At 38.0% G+C, this 19,573-nt stretch overlaps 1 protein-coding gene across 2 annotated transcripts in view; it reads right to left on the reverse strand.

Annotated features, from left to right (window-relative positions):
* The window catches only part of adamtsl3 (ADAMTS like 3), a 165,272-nt gene that overhangs the window by 15,893 nt on the left and 129,806 nt on the right, over positions 1 to 19,573 (reverse strand). For both annotated transcript variants that reach the window (XM_039659427.2, XM_039659425.2), the window contains exons 19-24: positions 18,749 to 18,931; positions 17,367 to 17,520; positions 15,629 to 16,664; positions 6,640 to 6,767; positions 6,414 to 6,542; positions 332 to 514 (exon numbers count right to left, since the gene is read on the reverse strand). In XM_039659427.2, the coding sequence (XP_039515361.2) occupies positions 332 to 514; positions 6,414 to 6,542; positions 6,640 to 6,767; positions 15,629 to 16,664; positions 17,367 to 17,520; positions 18,749 to 18,931 (1,813 nt within the window). The remainder of the gene's footprint in view (positions 1 to 331; positions 515 to 6,413; positions 6,543 to 6,639; positions 6,768 to 15,628; positions 16,665 to 17,366; positions 17,521 to 18,748; positions 18,932 to 19,573) is intronic.

Here is a 19,573-nt window from a genome sequence, read left to right on the forward strand (position 1 = left end):
CCTCGACTGCCTTCTGTATGTGGCCTATGAGATCTCCAGAGACAAACGGCCTCTATAAAGAAGGGCATATTTCTTCATTTCGCTGCATAGATGGATTTTACCACCCCTGTAGGCTGTAGATCTCACGTTATTTCTCAACAGGACGCGCCAAACGACGCCAATATCAATATACGACTCGCAAATCTCCCGCTGAGTTAGCTGACTTTGTCGGAAACGGAGCCAACCCACAAAGTGTGGTTCACTTAGCACCGAAGCGCTGTCGTGCAAGGGTTTCCCCGTCACCTGGTGAAGTGTCGACTGACATATGGCTACTATGGGAATCGCTACTCACCCGCCACACGTAGCAGGCTGGAGGCCACCGATTTTCCAATGTTGTTGGCAGCCACGCAAGAGTAGGTGCCGTAGTCTTGCAGTGTGAGGTTCCTCAAGAGGAGAGATCCGTTCCGAAGAGGACTAGCACTGGCGCCTAGCGGGCCCTCCTTGTGGTGCCAGCTCACTGTTGGCTGAGGGACACCTGTTCAGAGACAAACGTCAAGTCACTCTCAATCAATCAATTCACACTCAAGTCTGGAGCTGACACTAATCACCATTTTCTCTGAGTAGGGTACACTTTGGTGTCCCATTACTTTTTAAAGGTGTTGGAAGGGCAAATTCTATGTTGTCAGAAATGTTAGATATGTTACATAAACTATTATTTAACAAAAAAAAAAATAGCACCGCATGAAGTATTATTGTTATATACAGTGTAACAGAATCCCACAAACTAAGACGTGCCAAAATTTGTTTCAAAAACTGCAAATCAAACAGTTCATATAATATTTATAAACATATTGGACCCCCTATTCATGAAAAATGCCAAACGCACTGGTCAGGGGGCAGCTTTCCCAAAAACAAACCTAAGCTCATGACAAATCACAGAACAAGCTCCAGTATTTAAGGGCAACTGCTATCTTACCATTAAAAGACTCATATATCAACATTAAAGCTCATGCAGAATTATTCAAACCGCTGAAAATGTTGATTCAAAGAGCAGATCAACAAGAGGCCAGCAGATTGCCACAAATTACTTGTACAAATGGGCACAATGAATGCAAATTGCCTCCCTCCAACCAGTTCCCATGGGACACCCTGGGTGAAAATAATGAGCAGCACATGGATTGGAGTCTGAGTTTTATGGTCCCCTGTTCTACCGAGTGGAGACATTAGTACTGACATACAGCCGTTAGCCTGAGAGCCAATGAATAGACACGCTCTCAAGAATGGAAAATAACATCGGAGGCCTTGAGGTGTGTGTGTGCATCAAGCGTACACGTGGGCATTGACACACTTTGGCAACAGTAAACTGTCAGGCATGCTTGCAAAGATGGCAGAAACTGATGTTGTTAATGGTGGCCGCCGAAGTGACCTCTCTATTTTCTTGGAGAGGAAATTTCCACTGGGAGGAGAAACATACACAGGAACAATAACTACATGATTATGAAGAAAAAAATGGAAAATAAAAGAAGATATATTACACATAAAAATGTGTATCTCTATGTGCTGACCGCCTACTGACTGCATACTCTGTTCCAATAATGCTCTCTGACTGTTTTCAAATCCTAATGAAAACCATTTCTTTGACTTTTGACCTGTTGTAGAGCCAGATGATGTACTATATTATAGCTCTATATCACTGCCGTATGGACATTACTTTGACACACTCATCTCTGAGTGATAACAAAACAGTGAAACAAGCATTTTCAGTAAAGCTGCTTTGAAATAATATGTATTGTCAAAAGGGCTTAACAAATAAGCTCGAATTGAATACTGATTAAAGTTCTCCTGCACACTCTGCACTACTTGTCTAGTATGAGTGTCTAGTATTAATAAAACTGCATTTTTTAAATCTAAATTACATCATATTTCCTCAATGACAAAAGCGGAATTATTAGTTAAAGAGTAACTAAACACTAAAACAACTTTTTTTAGTTAATGATCTTTAAGAATGGATCTTTATTAATACCAGTCATTGATTCGAGTAACTTTTTTGACATTTGTTTATAAAGTGTTCTATTTCTATAATATATGGTGTAAAAAACGTCTTAGTGCTGCCCTCTTCAGGTTGAACGGTGGCTACTGCAGTTGAATTTTTCTATTGGATGTTCCGCACTTCGTGACGTACGCAGGTTTCAGCTCACCACGCGAGCTACGCCCTTGGCAGTATAAAAACCATCTTGTGTCGTCAAAACCACTGTAGGGAGTCAGGAATTGGGATTGTGAGTATTGAAAACGATCAGGATTGAGCGTTTTAGGACCTGTTTCCTCCCCTCTATCTCCGCTGGGGTCAGCCCACTTTTTCAGCATTTTCAAATATTGCCAGTGGGTGGAGTCAGGCTCTGACCAGGGGTTTAGTTACCCTTTAATGCTTTCATGACATAAAGGCTAGATTACTGTAATGCTATTATGGGTGGTTGCCCTGCACGCTTAATAAACAAACTACAACTTGTCCAAAACACAGCAGCTCGAGTTCTTATCAGAACCAGGAAGTAAGACCATATTAGCCAAGTCAACACTGCATTGGCTCCCTATTAAACATTGTATACATTATAAAATATTGCTGGTTACTTACAAAGCACTAAATGGTTTATCTCCCCAGTACTTGAGCGAGCTCTAAACGTATTACAGTCTATTGCGATCTCAAAACTCCGGCCAGTGGATAATACCTAGAATATCAAAATCAACTGCATACGGTAGATCCTTTTCCTATTTAGCACCAAAACTTTGGAACAGTCCTCCTAACATTGTCCGGGAAGCAGCCACACTTTGTCAATTCAAATCTAGACTAAAACAAATTATAGACTTCAATAATGCAATGTTAGGCTGCACAGATTAGGTCAGCCTGAACCAGGAATACTACCCATAAATCCTGGGGCCTCATGTATCAACACTGCGTACGTACAAAAACACGGCGTACGCCAGCTTTCACGTTCATGGCCAGATGTACTAACAGTGAAATTAACGGAAGAATGTGCGTTCCTCCAAGTAAACTTCATGTCTGGCGTACGTACATTTGCCTTGATTTGTCCGTTGGCGACTCCTAGAGGCAATAAGGTGAAGTGGCAAACATTACTCTACGAATTGTTCTATCGCACCACCAGCTGTCAGATATTGCTTAATGATATGTCAAATAATGTATCAATTACAAATTATGTCACACGAGTCTTATTAAAATATTCTATTATGCAATAAAGTAAGAACATAAAGCATGTGCAAACCTGTCTAGCAATGGCAGCGTTGGCTTTACTATAGGAAATAAAAAATAAACTTCATTATTTCGGTCAGTAAAGGTAAAAAAAAAAAAAGTAATATTTTTATTCAGCCAGGACATATTGAATTTGTTTAAAAGTGCCCGTACATGCATTTATAATGTTAAAAACGATTATAAGATTTCTATATGTTTGATTTAAGTTTTTATTCATTAAAGAATCCTGAAAATACTATATCACGGTTTCCATGAAAATATGAAGCAGAAGCACAGCTGTTTTCAACACTGATAATAATCATAAATGTTTCTTGATCATCAAATCATCATATTAGAGTGATTTCCGAAGGATCACGTGACACTGAAGACGAGTAATGATGCTGAAAATTCAGCTTTGATCACAGGAATAAATTACACTTTCACATATATTCACATAGAAAACATTTTCAGTGGAATTTCATTTCTTGCAGGTTTCTTTAGCCATTTCCTTGCAGGTTTCTTTTGCCAAATTGGACTATTACCATATTTAAATTAATTTAATTGAGGGAGGAGACTGGGTGGGGCGTTGTGCTCGTGCATGTGCGCTCAATTTTACGTTAATTGGGATGTACAAAGAGAAAATGCGTGGGATCCTTCGTACGCAGACATTCATACATCTGGTTTTTTTTGTGCGTACGCACATTTACAGCTTTGATCGTACGCTATGTTTTAGTATGAATTCAACGCAAGTCTTTGAAGGATGGCGGATCCTTCCATAAGAGGATGAAGGATGGCGTCTACGCTAATATTAGTCTCTCTGTTTATCCCGATGTTTACTACAGTCCACAGTCTTGAAGTGTAAACTACAGTAGTCTCTCCCCTGTTAAGGCCTACTTCCCTTCTCTTTACTTCTGTACAGATAATACCTTGTCGGGATAATTACGTTTAACCTGGCTACGCGAAAGCGATAATTATTTATTAGAAATTTTAAGGCCAGACAAGTAGTTTGTTGAGGGTTGGTTTGTAAAGAAAAGCAATGTATATTAAAACACGCATATAGACTGAACGTGCGTTTTCGCGGGAAGTTTGAGCAGAGATAACCTTTAATAACTACAGTAATGATCTTTGAAACGGAAGTGAATCAATCAATCAAAACTAACTTTAGCTGGACAATAACTATATTCAAGAGCTCCTGTAAAGCCAAAAACAGTCTCTGTTACTGTAATTTCCTATTATCATTGTAAAGCTGTTTTGAAACTGTAATGTTAAAAGCGCTATATAAATGAAGGTTACTTGACTGAAGAATGTGCGAAAATCAATCACTTTTGAAGTTACATGGAAGCTGTCTATGTAGGCAGCTTGCTAGGTTTTAGAACGGAGCTATTATTAATGACCTACGTGATAAGCAGACTGAATTACACTGTGCAATCATGCAACCTGAATCAGATGGTTGTGTATCTGGATGTGTGCGTCCTCTAACAACACATCTCTCCACACCATCAGTTTAACCGGTCAATTACAGTGTCTTCTTACATCTTTACCCATAATCCACTGCTCTGTGGCCTGCCTATGCCGTCCTTTCTGTCAAAGCCAACTGGACTTGCTCTTCAAATCCCATTTATTCATCTCAGGGAATCAGATAGTGATGAAAGCATGAGAGAACAGCTGACACTTATGGTTCTCTGCTGCAGCGAGGCCATTGTTAACAGCAGGTGTCCTTTGCATCAACCAAATCACCAGATAAACAACTCTATATAAATTGTTTCGGGGAGTGAAGACAGACAGAGTGGCCTGAGAGAGGCCTTTATTTATTTAAACTGGAGCTGGGTAAAAAAAATATAGATTTCTAGATATTAATCAGTTCTCATTTTTATAAACCGATATCGATTATTAAATCCCAAGAATCGATCTTTTGGTTTATGCTTTGTAGCGCGCCTCCCATCCACTTAATCGAAATTCCCATTGTGCTTTCTTACTTTTCTAATTCAAATTCTGCCAATTCTATTATGAAATTCAAATAATAAATTTAAGGTTTAATGTGATGTGAGATATTTCTATTGCATCACATCAAGTAAAGTGCATGTTAACTGATCATCGCTTCTGCTTTACTAGTTACAGAACAAGATAAAGAGTAATGAACTCTGACATCCTATCAAAATCAATATCATGCCCCATGTAATCCATCAATTAGTGTTTTAACTTTATTATTATAAAAAAAATTAATGGTTTGGATACAAATCAGTCCATTTTAACCTTTAATATTATTGTAATGTAGTACCAACTGACTCCTTGTATAGATTATAGCAATAGTTAAGAGATTTTTTTACCCTTGAGATAATTTGTTTTGCACTGTGCCTGATATATATATATATATTGTATTTAATTGATATCGAATAGATTTGAATTTAATCAAATCATAAGCTTGTGAATTGAATCGTGACATTAGTGTCAATACCCAGCCCTAATATAAATTTGCAAATAAAAAGGAGGTGAAAGGAAGAATAGTATCCAGTTTGAAACCATAAAGGGGAGCTGAAGGTCTGAAGGGAGCTGATCTCATGAGGTGAGGGGTCCAAAGGAACAGGCGTAGCTCGTTCCTGATTGGCTGAGGACAGTTATCTGATGACATTTCATGCATGGGAAAAGCGTTACATCCTTTTTATCGTGAATTGTTCTTTTGAGAGATTCACCATTAAACTGTCGAATTTTAAAGTATCATTGATCAAGACTTTAATTAAACCCTTTAATTAAAGTATATCTGAATGATTTTGAATTATATCCACTAAAATCCACTAGATGACTCATTTTATAAGTAGAAAGCTATTGAGATCTCTAAAAAGAACATTTTAGTACAATAGGCTGACAGGAGGCCAATTTCTCAGTAGATTGCTGGTTGTAAATGATGCAGCACAGCATAAATCCCATAGAGGGGGCCCAGCATCCTGAAAGCCTGTTGACTTTACACATCATTTCTGTCCAATTAGTCGAATCTTTCACCAAAACCACATGGACAAGAGCTATTAAGCATTGGATATGCACACATTAAACATGTTCACTTTTTCACAGAGTGAAGTATTTTGTTAAGCATTTACATTAAGGCTGCACTGGAGAATATGCTTCAAGTTTGTATGACATATAATGGTTTCTTAAAAGATGCACAGCATTATTTCCTATTGCTGAAATCATCCCTCACCTTTGACAGGGCACTCCAGGGTGAGGTTGGCACCTAAACGGACACTGATAACACCTCCAACCGCCACCTTCAGACTGGTACTCTTCAGATCTGATGTGTTTCTCTGTGATGCAGCGATCGTGGGAGTTTCTGTTTGAAAAAAAAAGAAAAAAAACCAACAGCTCACATTGCATATAAAACAGTCATTATAGAAACAGTCATTACAGAGAGCAACCGTGTGTCTCACCAGCCAACAGAACATGTGTTGTCTCTGAATCGGAGCCCAACTCATTGGTGGCGGTGCACCTGTAGGTGCCCACATCATTGGCGCCAGGGCTCGAAATGTGTACGTCTCCACCACTGTCCCACGATACCCTAGGGAGGGCAAGAGAGCGAGAGAGTTAAATCAGCAGCAAATTTCAGGGAACACTGTCAAAGCAGCTTAAAGCGATACTCCACTTTTTTTGGAAATATTTTTGGCTTATTTTACAACTCCCCCAGAGTTAAACTGTTGAGTTTTACCCTTTTTGAATCCATTCAGCCGATCTCCGGTTCTGGCGGTACAACTTTTAGCATACATCATTGAAGTGGACAAGCACTTAGCATTTCTCAAAAAATCCTAGAAAATTGCACGATGTAACTACAGAAGAGTCAAGTTTTAAATAGGAAAAATATCGAAACATCATTTATTATAAAATATCGAAATATCATTTTTTTTTTTTTTTTTTTTGAGAAATGCTAATGGTCTTGTGCCCACTTCAATGATGTATGCTAAGCTAAGCTAAAAGTGGTACCGCCAGAACCGGAGATTGGCTGAATGGATTCAAAAACAGTAAAATTCAACAAAAAACAAAAAAATGGAGTATCCCTTTAAAGGGAAGATTTCAAGGTTGTAACAAAAAGTATAACACTACGATATGCAGGGAAAGAGACCAGAGGCCTTTTTTAATGGATGTCAGTGGAGAGGCTTCACTACACTGAAAAAACTGCATTTGTGGAAAAACTTCTTTTAAAATCCCTCTATTTTAACACATTAGAATAAAGGTTCCTAATCTCATTTTGGAGGTCTCCTACAATAGGTTTCAGAATGTCAAAACACATTTTTATTTGATCATAATATACATTGCAGAATGACTTTTGCTGTAAACAGATGTATTACACTGCACGAAAGGTAATATCCTATTGGCTAATCTTCAACTTGTTTTGATTTATCTATTATTAGAGTTTAGGGGGTGGAATGAGAAGTCACATATACATGCATATATATATATATATATATATATAGTTTTACCACAGGTAGGTTTCAGCTTAAGGCTTCACATTTGGCAATTAATTTCTATGGAAGAGTATGATTCGTACAACTCAGACAGAAATGCATTGATGTCAAGGCTTAATGTGATTGGTTATCAAGTCACAACATCTCCAACTTGACTGTTACGCTTTCTCCAATGATAGAGCCATGCATGGGCCCTACCGTTTTAATCACATTTCCCGTAACCACGTACGTACGTATGTATTACACAATTGGAGACTCACTAAAACCGGGTTGTTTTTAAACCGGGTTGTTTCTGGGTTAAAACAACAGCTAGTTTGTATATATAACAGAAGTGAAACCACAGGAGCTCAATGCACCACTCTGTGCCCTTTCAGTGAAAACACACACCACGATTGTGTTTTAATCAACAGCCACACCATCGGATCAGGTCGAGATCTGGTTCAATCTCTTATTTCCTGTATATCAATCACACAAGCTTCCCTTGGGTTCTGCCACTTTTCGGTTTCTGGTTCGCTCTTCACGTGATCTCCTACAGCAATCAGGAATCCCAGAAGAGTCAATCAGAGTGAGTGTGATGAACCCTCAGAGGTGTTTATATACCTGATTAAAGTGTTTATTGTGCAGACGCCGTTGTGCGGCTCAGGAAGTTCATCTGACACTCGTGAAGTCTAGTGGGCCTCCAGAGCAAAACGTTTTTTTTTAATTCTTAGACTGATCCTATAACAGAATAACACCAAAGTAGGTATCAGCTTAATATCTGTCTTTGTTTTCGAAACTAGAAAAAAAAGCAAAGCTGAATTTTCAGCATCATTACTCCAGTCTTCAGTCACATGACCCTTCAGAAAACATTCTAATATGCCGATTTGCTTCTCATGAAATATTTCTTCTTATCAATGTTGAAACCAGTTGTGCTGCTTCGTATTATTTCCGGATTCTTTATGAAAAGGATGTTCACAAGTTCAGATTTCAGTAAGGATGCTGCCTTTTAAGCAAGTTGCCTATGCATACAGAACACAGCATGGAAGCTCTCTGTGTTTTGGAACAGAGACAGAGTGATTAAGAAAGTCAGGATAGAAGCCTTCAGGGTGTAGTGAGCTCTCCGTTTGCTCCCACCCAAACCCACAAAGGGACACCGGCACAAAATGTGCATTGTATCCCATCCAGCACACATCTTATGAAAGTCTACTCATTCAGACCCACTAATAAAACACACCAGCTGAGTCATGTCTGAAGTATCGAAGAAAAGATATCATCTAAAGTGTGATGGCACGTCTGGGCCGACTCGCATGCACAAATGTGTGCGGAAAATCAACTTCGGGACAATGGTGGCATTGTTTCACAATCACAAACATTACCCTACACTTCACTTACACTACCACATTTAATGAAAAAAATAATCATTACAAGACGTCTTTGGAAAAATCTGAACAGAAAATAATAAGAACTTGCATGCAGATAATTTCAGATAATTGCTTTTTTCTTCTTTTATACAAACTAAATTTAAGACATATTGTCTGAAATCAAGTCTTTCACAGCTTTTTGGCTGAAGGATTATTAGGAACACCATACTAATACTATGTTTGCCTTCAAAAAAGCCTTAATTCTACGTGGCATTGATTAAACAAGGTGCTGAAATCCTTCTTTAGAAATTCCACTCCCGTTCCACCACATCCCAAAGATGCTCTATTGGGTTGAGATCTGGTGACCGCGGAGCCCATTTTAGTACAGGGAACTCATTGTCATGTTCAAGAACCAATTTGAAATGATTCGAGCATTATGACATGGTGCATTATCCTGCTGGAAGTAGCCATCAGAGGATGGGTACATGGTGGCCATAAAGGGATGGACATTGACAGAAACAATGCTCAGGTAGGCTGTGGCATTTAAACGATGCCCAATTGGCACTAAGGAGCCTAAAGTGTGCCAAGAAAACATCCCCCACACCATTACACCACCACCACCAGCCTGCACAGTGGTAACAAGGCATGATGGATCCATGTTCTCATTCAGTTTACGCCAAATTCTGACTCTACCATCTGAATGTCTCAACAGAAATCGAGACTCATCAGACCAGGCAACATTTTTCCAGTCTTCAACTGTCCAATTTTGGTGCGCACTTGCAAATTAAAGCCTCTTTTTCCTATTTGTAGTGGAGATGAGTGGTACCCGGTGGGGCCTTCTGCTGTTGTAGGTCATCCGCCTCAAGGTTGTGCGTGTTGTGGCTTCACAAATGCTTTGCTGCATACCTCGGTTGTAACGAGTGGTTATTTCAGTCAAAGTTGCTCTTCTATCAGCTTGAATCAGTCAGCCCATTCTCCTCTGACCTCTAGCAAGGCCTTTTCGCCCACAGGACTGCCGCATACAGAATGTTTTTCCCTTTTAACACCATTCTTTGTAAACCCTAGAAAACCCTTTTTTTTTTGTTAATGGAAAGCCAAAATAAATATCATGTGTATGCTTTTGTAAATGTAACCTTTTAGTCCCTTTAAATTACTTTGGTCAGGTCAAGAATAATTGATGCTATTTTATATTATTTATTTGAAAGAATTAAAAGAGCGGTTTCATCCTTGTATTGGACAGCCAGATGAGGTTGTTATTAAAGTAATTAAAAATAAGTAATGCAACCCTAGTCCTATAATCTAATTACATTGTTGAAGATATATTTAGTAACTTACCCAACACTGTGCCTACCTTAAAATTAAGTTGTTCATCTAAATATCAATCATACCATTACCGGAGCAGAAACTGCACTGGTTTGAGTGTGATTTCCAGTTCACAGCTCTAGGAGTAAATCAACCTCGTTAGGATCTGATTTAGAGCGTCGCCGTGGTGCCAAGACACATCTGAATAAAAGGGCACGGAAGGGTGAGACTTCACACAGCTTTAGAGTCTGTGAACGTCAATCACCTCGCCTGTGTTTTGCTTCACATTTGGCCAAAAATAAGAAGCACTACGTAAGCGCAACAGCAGAGACGGCCCTGGGGCCATGATCGCCACAGGAGCTGCCGATGGGAGGAGAATGGAGATATACGCCATCACACAGAGCTGCTGTTTCTCCAGTGAGCTTGTCATTGCACAGGACACGTTTCATTACTCCAGTCTTCAGTGTCACATGATCCTTCAGAAATCAATCGAATATGCTGATTTGCTGCCTAAGAAACATTTCTTATTATTCTCAATGTTGAAAACTGTTGTGCTGCTTGATATTTCTGTGGAAATCATGATGATTTTTTTTTTCAGGATTCTTTGATGAATCAATCAAATCATCATATTCGAATGATTTCTGAAGGATCATGTGACAATAAAGACTAGAGTAATGATGCTGAAAATTCAGCTTTGCATCACAGGAATATATTACCTTTTAAGAAATATTCAAATAGAAAAGAGTTATTTTCAATAGAGAGCCTAAGTCCCGCCCCTCCGCTTCCGGCTCATGGGACCTTATTTCGGAAAAAATATGAATGGTAGCCAATGGCAAGAGACAACTTATCTTTTTATTCCGTCTGAACTGTGCCCTCAATTACACATATGATGTTTGTCAATTTAAAAGACAATTCTGAAAGTCAAAAACGTCGCAGTTTGTCATAAAACAGAAGAGTAACATTTAGTTTTATGTGAAAATCGCTCTATGAACTACATCTCCCGTGAAGCGAAACAACGAGTGAGATCCGCTTCTGCGTGTGTGCGGTCTGGTACAAAACACTCAGGTATGCCGGCGTAACGTTACGATTATAACGTAAGACTATAGAAACAATGACAGACAATAGCCTCAGTAAAGTTAGCTTCATTCATTGACAGAAAATGTGCGCCTTTGGGGTTTGTAGTCTTGTAGTCTGTAATTACGCATTTTCACAGTCTTATACCTCAACGGTTTTACATCAAACTGCGACTTTCTTTACTTTAAAATGTATCTTTTAAATTGACAAACATCATATGTGTTATTCAGGGCATAATTAAAACGAGATCAAAATATTTGTTGTCTCTCGCCATTGACTACCATTCAATATTTTTCCGAAATACGGTCCCATGGTGGTCGACCGGAAGGGGAGGGACTTAGGCTCTCTATTGTAATAATAACACTGCCGTTTTACTGTATTTTTGATCCGATTAATGCAGCCAAGGTGAGCATAAAAATCTTCTTGAGTCCCCAAACTTTTGATCGGTTGTAAATATAACTAACTGAAATAACACATATTAATCATTAAAACGCTACCAAATTGATACCTTCACAAATTGCCTGAATATCTTGACAGACAGAGACAAACAGATAGTTTATGTTTCTTCCCATTAATGAAAAGAAAACACACTGTAATTTGGAACAGTTTCCACATAGCCAGACAGTTTTTAAAATATCCCCAATACCTGCAGTGAGAAAAGAATAACATGATCAAATTGTAAATATTACTCTGTAGGAGTGGAACGCATTCATTCTGGGTTGGCACTGGGCTGGCATGAGTTGGCAGCGACGTTATATTTGGTTTTGGAGTCAAGTGGCATTCTACAGCGCCACTTTGATGGAAGTTACTGTGCGGCAGTAATGCAGTCGAGACCGCACAGAAACACGGCTGTCAACAAAAGAGTGGGAGGCAAATGATTTGGCAGCTCTGAGCAATACTGTGGTCAAAATAACTTGAGCATAATAAATAAATAAAGTATTATAGAAGGATTGTGCCTGATCCAAAAAAATAATAAGACAAAAATGGTTATAGCTGAAAACAAGCCTGTTTCCCTGAGTTGAACTTCATATACAATATATATATATATATATATATATATATATAAAGATTGCTTGCCAGTTTGAGTTGAGATCAGTTCTGTCCAGGATACAGAGATGATGATCAAAAAATCATAGAAACAAGCATCAATCAATTAATTTAGTTCCAAGACCAATAAAATACAATGTGATCTGATAATGGTTGACAAAATTTAGTATAAATTCAAGCAGTCAGAGTCAACATCTGCAGTGTCATTTTACAAAATGGGTCTGATTTGTGTCTCCTTTATACAGTGCATGTGTAATTATTTTATGTACCAATGATTAACCGATTTCATCTTCAACTATGTGTTAACATAGTAGGGATGGGACGATAACCGGTTTCACGATAAACCGTGATAAAATGTACTGACGGTTAGTATTATCGTTTAAAATGTAATTATCATTAAAACCGTGTTTGATTATCGTGATTTTAATAACTCACTGAATCCTGTCGGCCAGTCTGACGCAGGCGCGCAGCACGCAATATTTTAAAAAATTACTATTCGAGAAGGAATGGTGGAAGGCAGTGACCGTGCTCAGGAGATTTTTCAGCCTTTTAAGAGGACCAAATCTGAGGTGTGGTCATTTTGGGTTTTACAAAAAACTATTAAAAATAACTTTTGGAAATAACAATCACAGTCCTGGACAGTGAGTGAGCTTACACATTAAGATAATATCGGATTTTCTCCAGTCATTGTTAAAAAACAAGCTAACAATCCTTGCTAACTAGCGTTAGTGAAGCGGCCTGACGGATCTTTCTGCCTCCACCTAAGCTCCGCCCACAAAAAAACGTCACCATGTTTACCAACTGTAAAAGGGTCTATAGAATCTTGCTTAAAAACTGCATAGAGAGGCTTGTTTTATTTGTTGTTTGTTGATTTTCAATTATAAAACTTGTTGAAATGTTTTCAGTGTGAGCATCAGTTCTTTTTGAGCACTTTAATAAATTTTTAACAAAACCGTGATAATATTGATAATCATGATTATTTTGGACACTATAATCGTGATATGAAATTTTCATACCGTCCCATCCTTATAACATAGACATTTTGCTAAACACATCCAAAATAAAAGTTTGTGTTTACATAATATACAGTATGTGTGTGTGCTGTGCATGATTATTTTGGACACATGCATGCATATATTTAAGAAAAAATGTGTTATTTATTGATAAAATATTTATATATAAATATAAATTATGTATAAATAGTGTACACATGCAAATATTTCTTAAATATACACATACAAATGTATGTATTTACACATACAAAAGTATTATACACAGCACACACACATATATTATGTAAAAACAAACTTTCATTTTGGATGCGATTAATCACTGCCCAGCACTAAATATAATATAATATAATAAAACTGTTGGAAATTTGTATGAATCTCAACAATAAATTCTCTTTCTTAACACAAGACACTGTTACCTCAACATCTTGACCTGATGTCACAAAGCAATTAACACTTAAACATTGTGTATCTCTATCTAAAATGTCTATATAGAAATTTTAGATTCAACTGGAAATGGCACACACTTCGTAAAATGACCCTACAGTTCAGGTCAAAAGTGACTCCTGGGAGTTAAAGCGCTTCAGTATATCACAACTACCTCAGAGCTGCTGAGTTTTTAAGCCCAAGTTGCGAGAAGAGGCCTGAACAATGTTTGCAGAGCCATGTCTCTTTCAGGTCCCATAGCGCTCGCCAGGAAGAGGGGCAGACAATGTTTGGCGACTGTCTGGGCGGAGGCTATGTTAAGGCCGTGAGCTGGTTACTAAGTCAATGTTTTCAATGACGGTATTTAACAGTCAACAGTATAGAGTAGACGATTAGACCACAATGCGACCCTGGAGAGAAACTGAAAGAAGCACAGCCAGTTTTTCTGACCCCAACGGACCGCATAACGTGAGATCTGGGGTGCTTTTGAGGTGAATATTTGAGTGGGTTTGTGATTAACAGGCTTTTGGAATATGCGGTTGCTCAATCAAGATCAGTCACGGCTGGACTCAGAGGTACACAGGGAGTCTTGTTTTCTATAAAGAGAGAAAAAATTGCTTTTCGGTGTAAAAGTTGAACTTTGCTCGTTTTCAGCATCATGTTCTTGGACTAAAAGAACTATCGGTGATAATAACTGAAAAAAAGAAAAGAAAAGAGTAAAGTCATGTGAATTCCAGAAGTTTTGTAATCAGACACTTGTAAAAATGTCTATGCCATTACTGTAGTTGGATTTTGAGCAGGAACAAAACGCCACATTTACAGGAATAGTTGATCTAAAACTGATAACTGCACTTCAGTGGAAGTTGAACACAAAAGGAGATATTCTGAAAAAGGGAAGCAATAATATTGAATAATATTGATATGATCAATCTTGTTATTGTTAATTAAAACTAAAACTAGAAAATAAAAATAAATTTAAATAAAAAAATGTATTTCAGTTAGTTTCCAAGGGAATATTTCAAATTTGTATTTAAGTACTATAGTACTATAATAGTACTATAATTACTAAAACTGAAATAAAAATCAATTAAAGCTAAACATAAAAAATGCACACGCACAACATTTCTAAAACTAAACTAAAAGGAAAACTGAAAAAAAAATCTAAATAAAAATATTAATAAATGTATAAATTATACTAAAATAACACTAATAAGCCACTAATAAAAACTCTGCTTAAAGTTCAGAGTTATATACAAGCTTTAACTCAACAATAATAAAGCATAAAAAAAGATAAATATTAAATATAATCTTTCATTATCCCTTTAAGTTAGAGCTTTATGATGGCAAAAGTAATATAAATCTAAAAATATATAAATCCTGAATATTGGTCGATAAATATCTAATATTAGCAGGAAAAAAAAAACACATATATATATATATATATATATATATATATATATATATATATATATATAAACTAATTAAGTACCAGTACAGTGTGTTGTGCATTCTTTTTCATAGAGTATCACTTTGAGTTACATACTGTATAAGAATAATAGGTTTGGAATGACACCGAATTTATGTTTTTCCTTTAAACATGGATTTAAAGCCAACAATCAAAAACTCTTAGCCCTCCAGAAACTGTAGAGTTAAAAGAAATAACCTGCAGAAACAACTACAAAAAGAGAAAAATAGAAAAAAAAGAGAGAAACTGCAACATTGAATTGAACCCCCAACCTCAGTACACATCATTGTCTTTACCTGTCGCTGTTCTGTAGTGGAGCTCCATCTTTGCTCCAGGAGAGGTTTGGAGGTGGTAATCCCTGAGCGGGACACATCAGTGTGAGGCTGTGGGTAGCATTGGTTAAGTAAGCATTCCTGCCCACATGGATCCTGAGATCCCTCTGGAAGTTCATGTCAGATCCGTGATGCCTTTGGCGAACGATTACCGCGCGACTGCCTCTTGTCGACGGCATTTCCCCAGTAAGTTCTGAAGTGTTTGGCGTCTTATCTAAATGATTGTCCATCGTAGCGCCTTCCCCTGTAGGTACCCCTTGCCCTGCGGCAGCCAAATCCTCTAGTAGCTTGCCTATCAGGTGCGATGCCATTTCATCCGACACATCCCCGCTCTCCGCCAGCTGACTGATGTTCTTCACAAGCTCCTCGAACTGTGCAGGTTCAAGGACAAAGGCCCCTGTGTGGCTCCTGGGCCCTGAAGACAAAGCATAGTTCCCCAAAGCAAGAGTTTCCCAGAGCTCCTTAGGCTGGCCATCATCATCTCGGTAGAACTCGTTTCTTTGCACCCAGCTTGGGCGAGATTTTGGAGCCTTCTTACCAGGTGGAAACCCCTCATTGCACTTTGAACCAACGAAACCTCCTTCTTTGTTGAGGTACGGATGAAAGTTCCTACTTCTTTCCTTCGCCAACCCCTTTCCTTCAGGCTGTTCCAGAAGTCTATTATTGTATCCGATCAGCTTCAGGATGAAGGTGTCTGAATCTTGATTGGCCCAGCAACGGTACAGTCCAATATCTCCAGCTTCCAGGTTGTAGATCCTCAAAGCCCCAGACTTGGTGATGCTTAAACGTTTGGAACTAGTCAGATCCCTCCCATCCTTCTCCCAGCGGACCTGAGCTTTAGGGAAATGCCGCACAGGACACTTGATAATGACTGCAGTCTTGGGAAGAAGGTAGGCTCGTCCTCCAATGGTTAAACTAAGCCGTTTTTCTTGTCTGGTCTGGATGTAGATGCGTTTCAGGCCAATGACCTGAGGGCAACGTTTTCTAGAGTGAGTGTGCTCTGTGGAAAGAGGCGGAAGAAGTTTAGGCGGTTCAAACATCGGTTAGGGCTAATTACTTTAGTTTCGCGTGAGGTTGAACCCAATGAAGTCAAATCACATGGGACTGAAGGGCTTTGGAAAGTTTAGGTGAAAGAACAAATAACATGAGGGCACAATGTGAATATACGTTCTCCGCTTACTGGATATTGGGCCGCGGGACCTTATCAAGATATACAAACCAATAAACCAAATTCAGTTTGAAACTGAAGCTTAAAAAGAAACGTTATCAAGATCGATTTTTTTTCTGAACCATAGCATTAAGCTATATCTCAAAGCCATCCTGGGAGTTTCATAATATATGTTCACATATAGTTATTACATATGACCATAGAGAGTTCATTGGTTCATGGGTGTCATGAGAACAGTGATAACATGCTGAGTGATACCCACTGATCCCAGCTGTTTATTTAAGAAATTTGAGACTCAAGTAAGATTGTGTTGTTCCTAGAGCTCAAAACATCAGAGGGTCCCAAAATCTTTTTATGAAATTTCCTTTGTGTTGGTATCTGAATGTATGGAGACCATAGTGAGACCAAGATCAAATAGAGGTCAGTTCTAAGTTAAATTACAACCACAATTTTACAGAACACTAAATTTACAAGAAAACATTCAGGCGTAATGGGGTTCCACACTGGGTAAGCCATAGGTAAAGGATATCTTACTGCTGCAGGGGCTCATACGGCAGCTCCTGATCAGGGGAGGAAGAGGGAGGTCACTGCAGGATGACCTGTCCAAAGTGACCAGCTGACCGGACGCCGCCTGTCTCCTACAGACAGGTTCCCTCCGCTGGACACCTTTACCACAAGTCACAGAGCACTGCAAACATACATGGACAAAAGGTCCTGGTGTACAGAATGATAACTATAGAGGTAACTACAACAATAAATATATTAGCGTCCACACCAATGCACAATACCTTTGTGTTTATTATATTAAGCATGCACAGTTATGTTGTCAACTGCTTTAAATACTCAAGCTCTTTAAAGCAGGATGAATTCTGCCGGATGACAATGTTTTTATCGTTTAGAATTCTGAAAGTGATTCCAACGATATAATTTATCTGTGTTGTTATGGTGAGCAATTCCATATTCTTATAGAATTAGAATGATTGTTAAAACGTTTTAGTTATTATTATAGCAATAGTACTTGAAGTGAACTGGCCTTAGCATCTCCAAAATGGCCATTTTTGAATATCTAATTTGAATTTCCCGGAAGTAAAAAACTACAGGGTTGGAACAACATTTACTCTTCTACTGGTTTTAAATTAAGCTAAATATAGCACCGTTCAAAAGTTCAGATTTTTTTTTTTAAATGTTTTTGAAAGAAGTATTATGCTCACCAAATATTTGATTAAAATACAGTAAATACAGTAAAATTTTGATATATTATTATAATATAAAATAAAAGTGTTTCATTTTAATATATTTATAAAAGTAATTTATTCTAGTGTTGGCTAAGCTCCATGTGCTCCTACAAAGCACATCTGTTTAGCTGTGCATTTACTGAATGAGCACTGTGCCACTGTTCGCCCGACTGTTACTGCACTTCATTTTATTCTAAATGGTTTTAATTTACTGTATTTTATTTTTATCATAATTTTTATTTTTCATTATTTCTTATTTTATATTCTAAACTGTTTTAATTATTCTGATTTCTTTTGATTATTTGACTTTCTTCTATGTAAAGCACTTTGAATTGCCATTGTGTATGAAATGTGCTATATAAATAAACTTGCCTTGCCTTGCCTAAGCTGAATTTTCAGCATCATTACTCCAGTCTTCAGTGTCACATGATGCTTCAGAAATCATACTAATATGCTGATTTGGTGCTCAAGAAACATTTCTTATTATTATCAATGTTGAAAACAGTTGTGCTGCTTAATTTTGTGAAAAACTGATATACATTTTTTTCAGGATTCTTAGGATATACATGTTTTGTAACATTTTAAATGCATTTACCATCACTTTTTGTTAATAGAATGCATGCTTGCTTCTTAAAAAAAAAAAAAAATTGGTTAGAAACACACACACATGCAGAAACACACCTTGGACCACTCTCCGCCTTCCAGACGAGGCAGCAGACAATCAGGGTTGTTGCATGTCCTGTGTACGTCGGGTTTGGTTCCAGCGCACTCATCATCTCTCAACTTTAGGGAGCTTCCAGTAGCTAGTCTTTGTTTACAGTAAACCTTCCGCCACTGCGTACCTCTGCCACACGAATGAGAGCACTGACCCAGGGATGAAACAAAACACCAACAAAAACACAAACAAACAAATCAGTCTTTCCCACATATATTACAACCACAAAGAGCACCGCATGTGAGCGAATACAAATCACAACTCTTGATGTTTACAGTAGAAAAGCCAAATAAAGATGGAAAGTCGGCTAAGAAAAGGATTTCACATCATGTTCCATAATCCCATATCCTCAAAAACACATGCTCAATGAGAATAACAAAGTGAATCTTCAAAGTCCCTACGAAGGTCTCTGGCACTTTCTGCAATTTTAATCAAATAAACACATTTAGACAAAAGTTTCTCCTTTCAGTCTCACGTTTACATGCAGCCAATAACCCGTTCGCGAACAGCCATGTAAAAATCCTGGTTTTGAACGGTTTATTGGCTGCATGTAAACGTAGTCAATGATGTCTCGGAAAAACCATTTAGATACTACAGAGATTTCTTAGATCAAGTTCACACTCTCAATCCAAATCCAATTATCAGTGTGTCTGATGACTGACTGTTCACACTGTGCATCACAACTGGTGCTCTAATCTGTGTTGGTTTCTATGGCATTGGCATTGCGTTGGTGGGCCTACGACAAATGTAATATGGAGTTGTTTAAAATGTTGTCTTACAATATGACAATA

The sequence above is a fragment of the Pimephales promelas genome, chromosome 1 (genome assembly GCF_988280905.1).
Source record: "Pimephales promelas chromosome 1, fPimPro1.hap1.1, whole genome shotgun sequence".
NCBI lineage: Eukaryota > Metazoa > Chordata > Actinopteri > Cypriniformes > Leuciscidae > Pimephales > Pimephales promelas.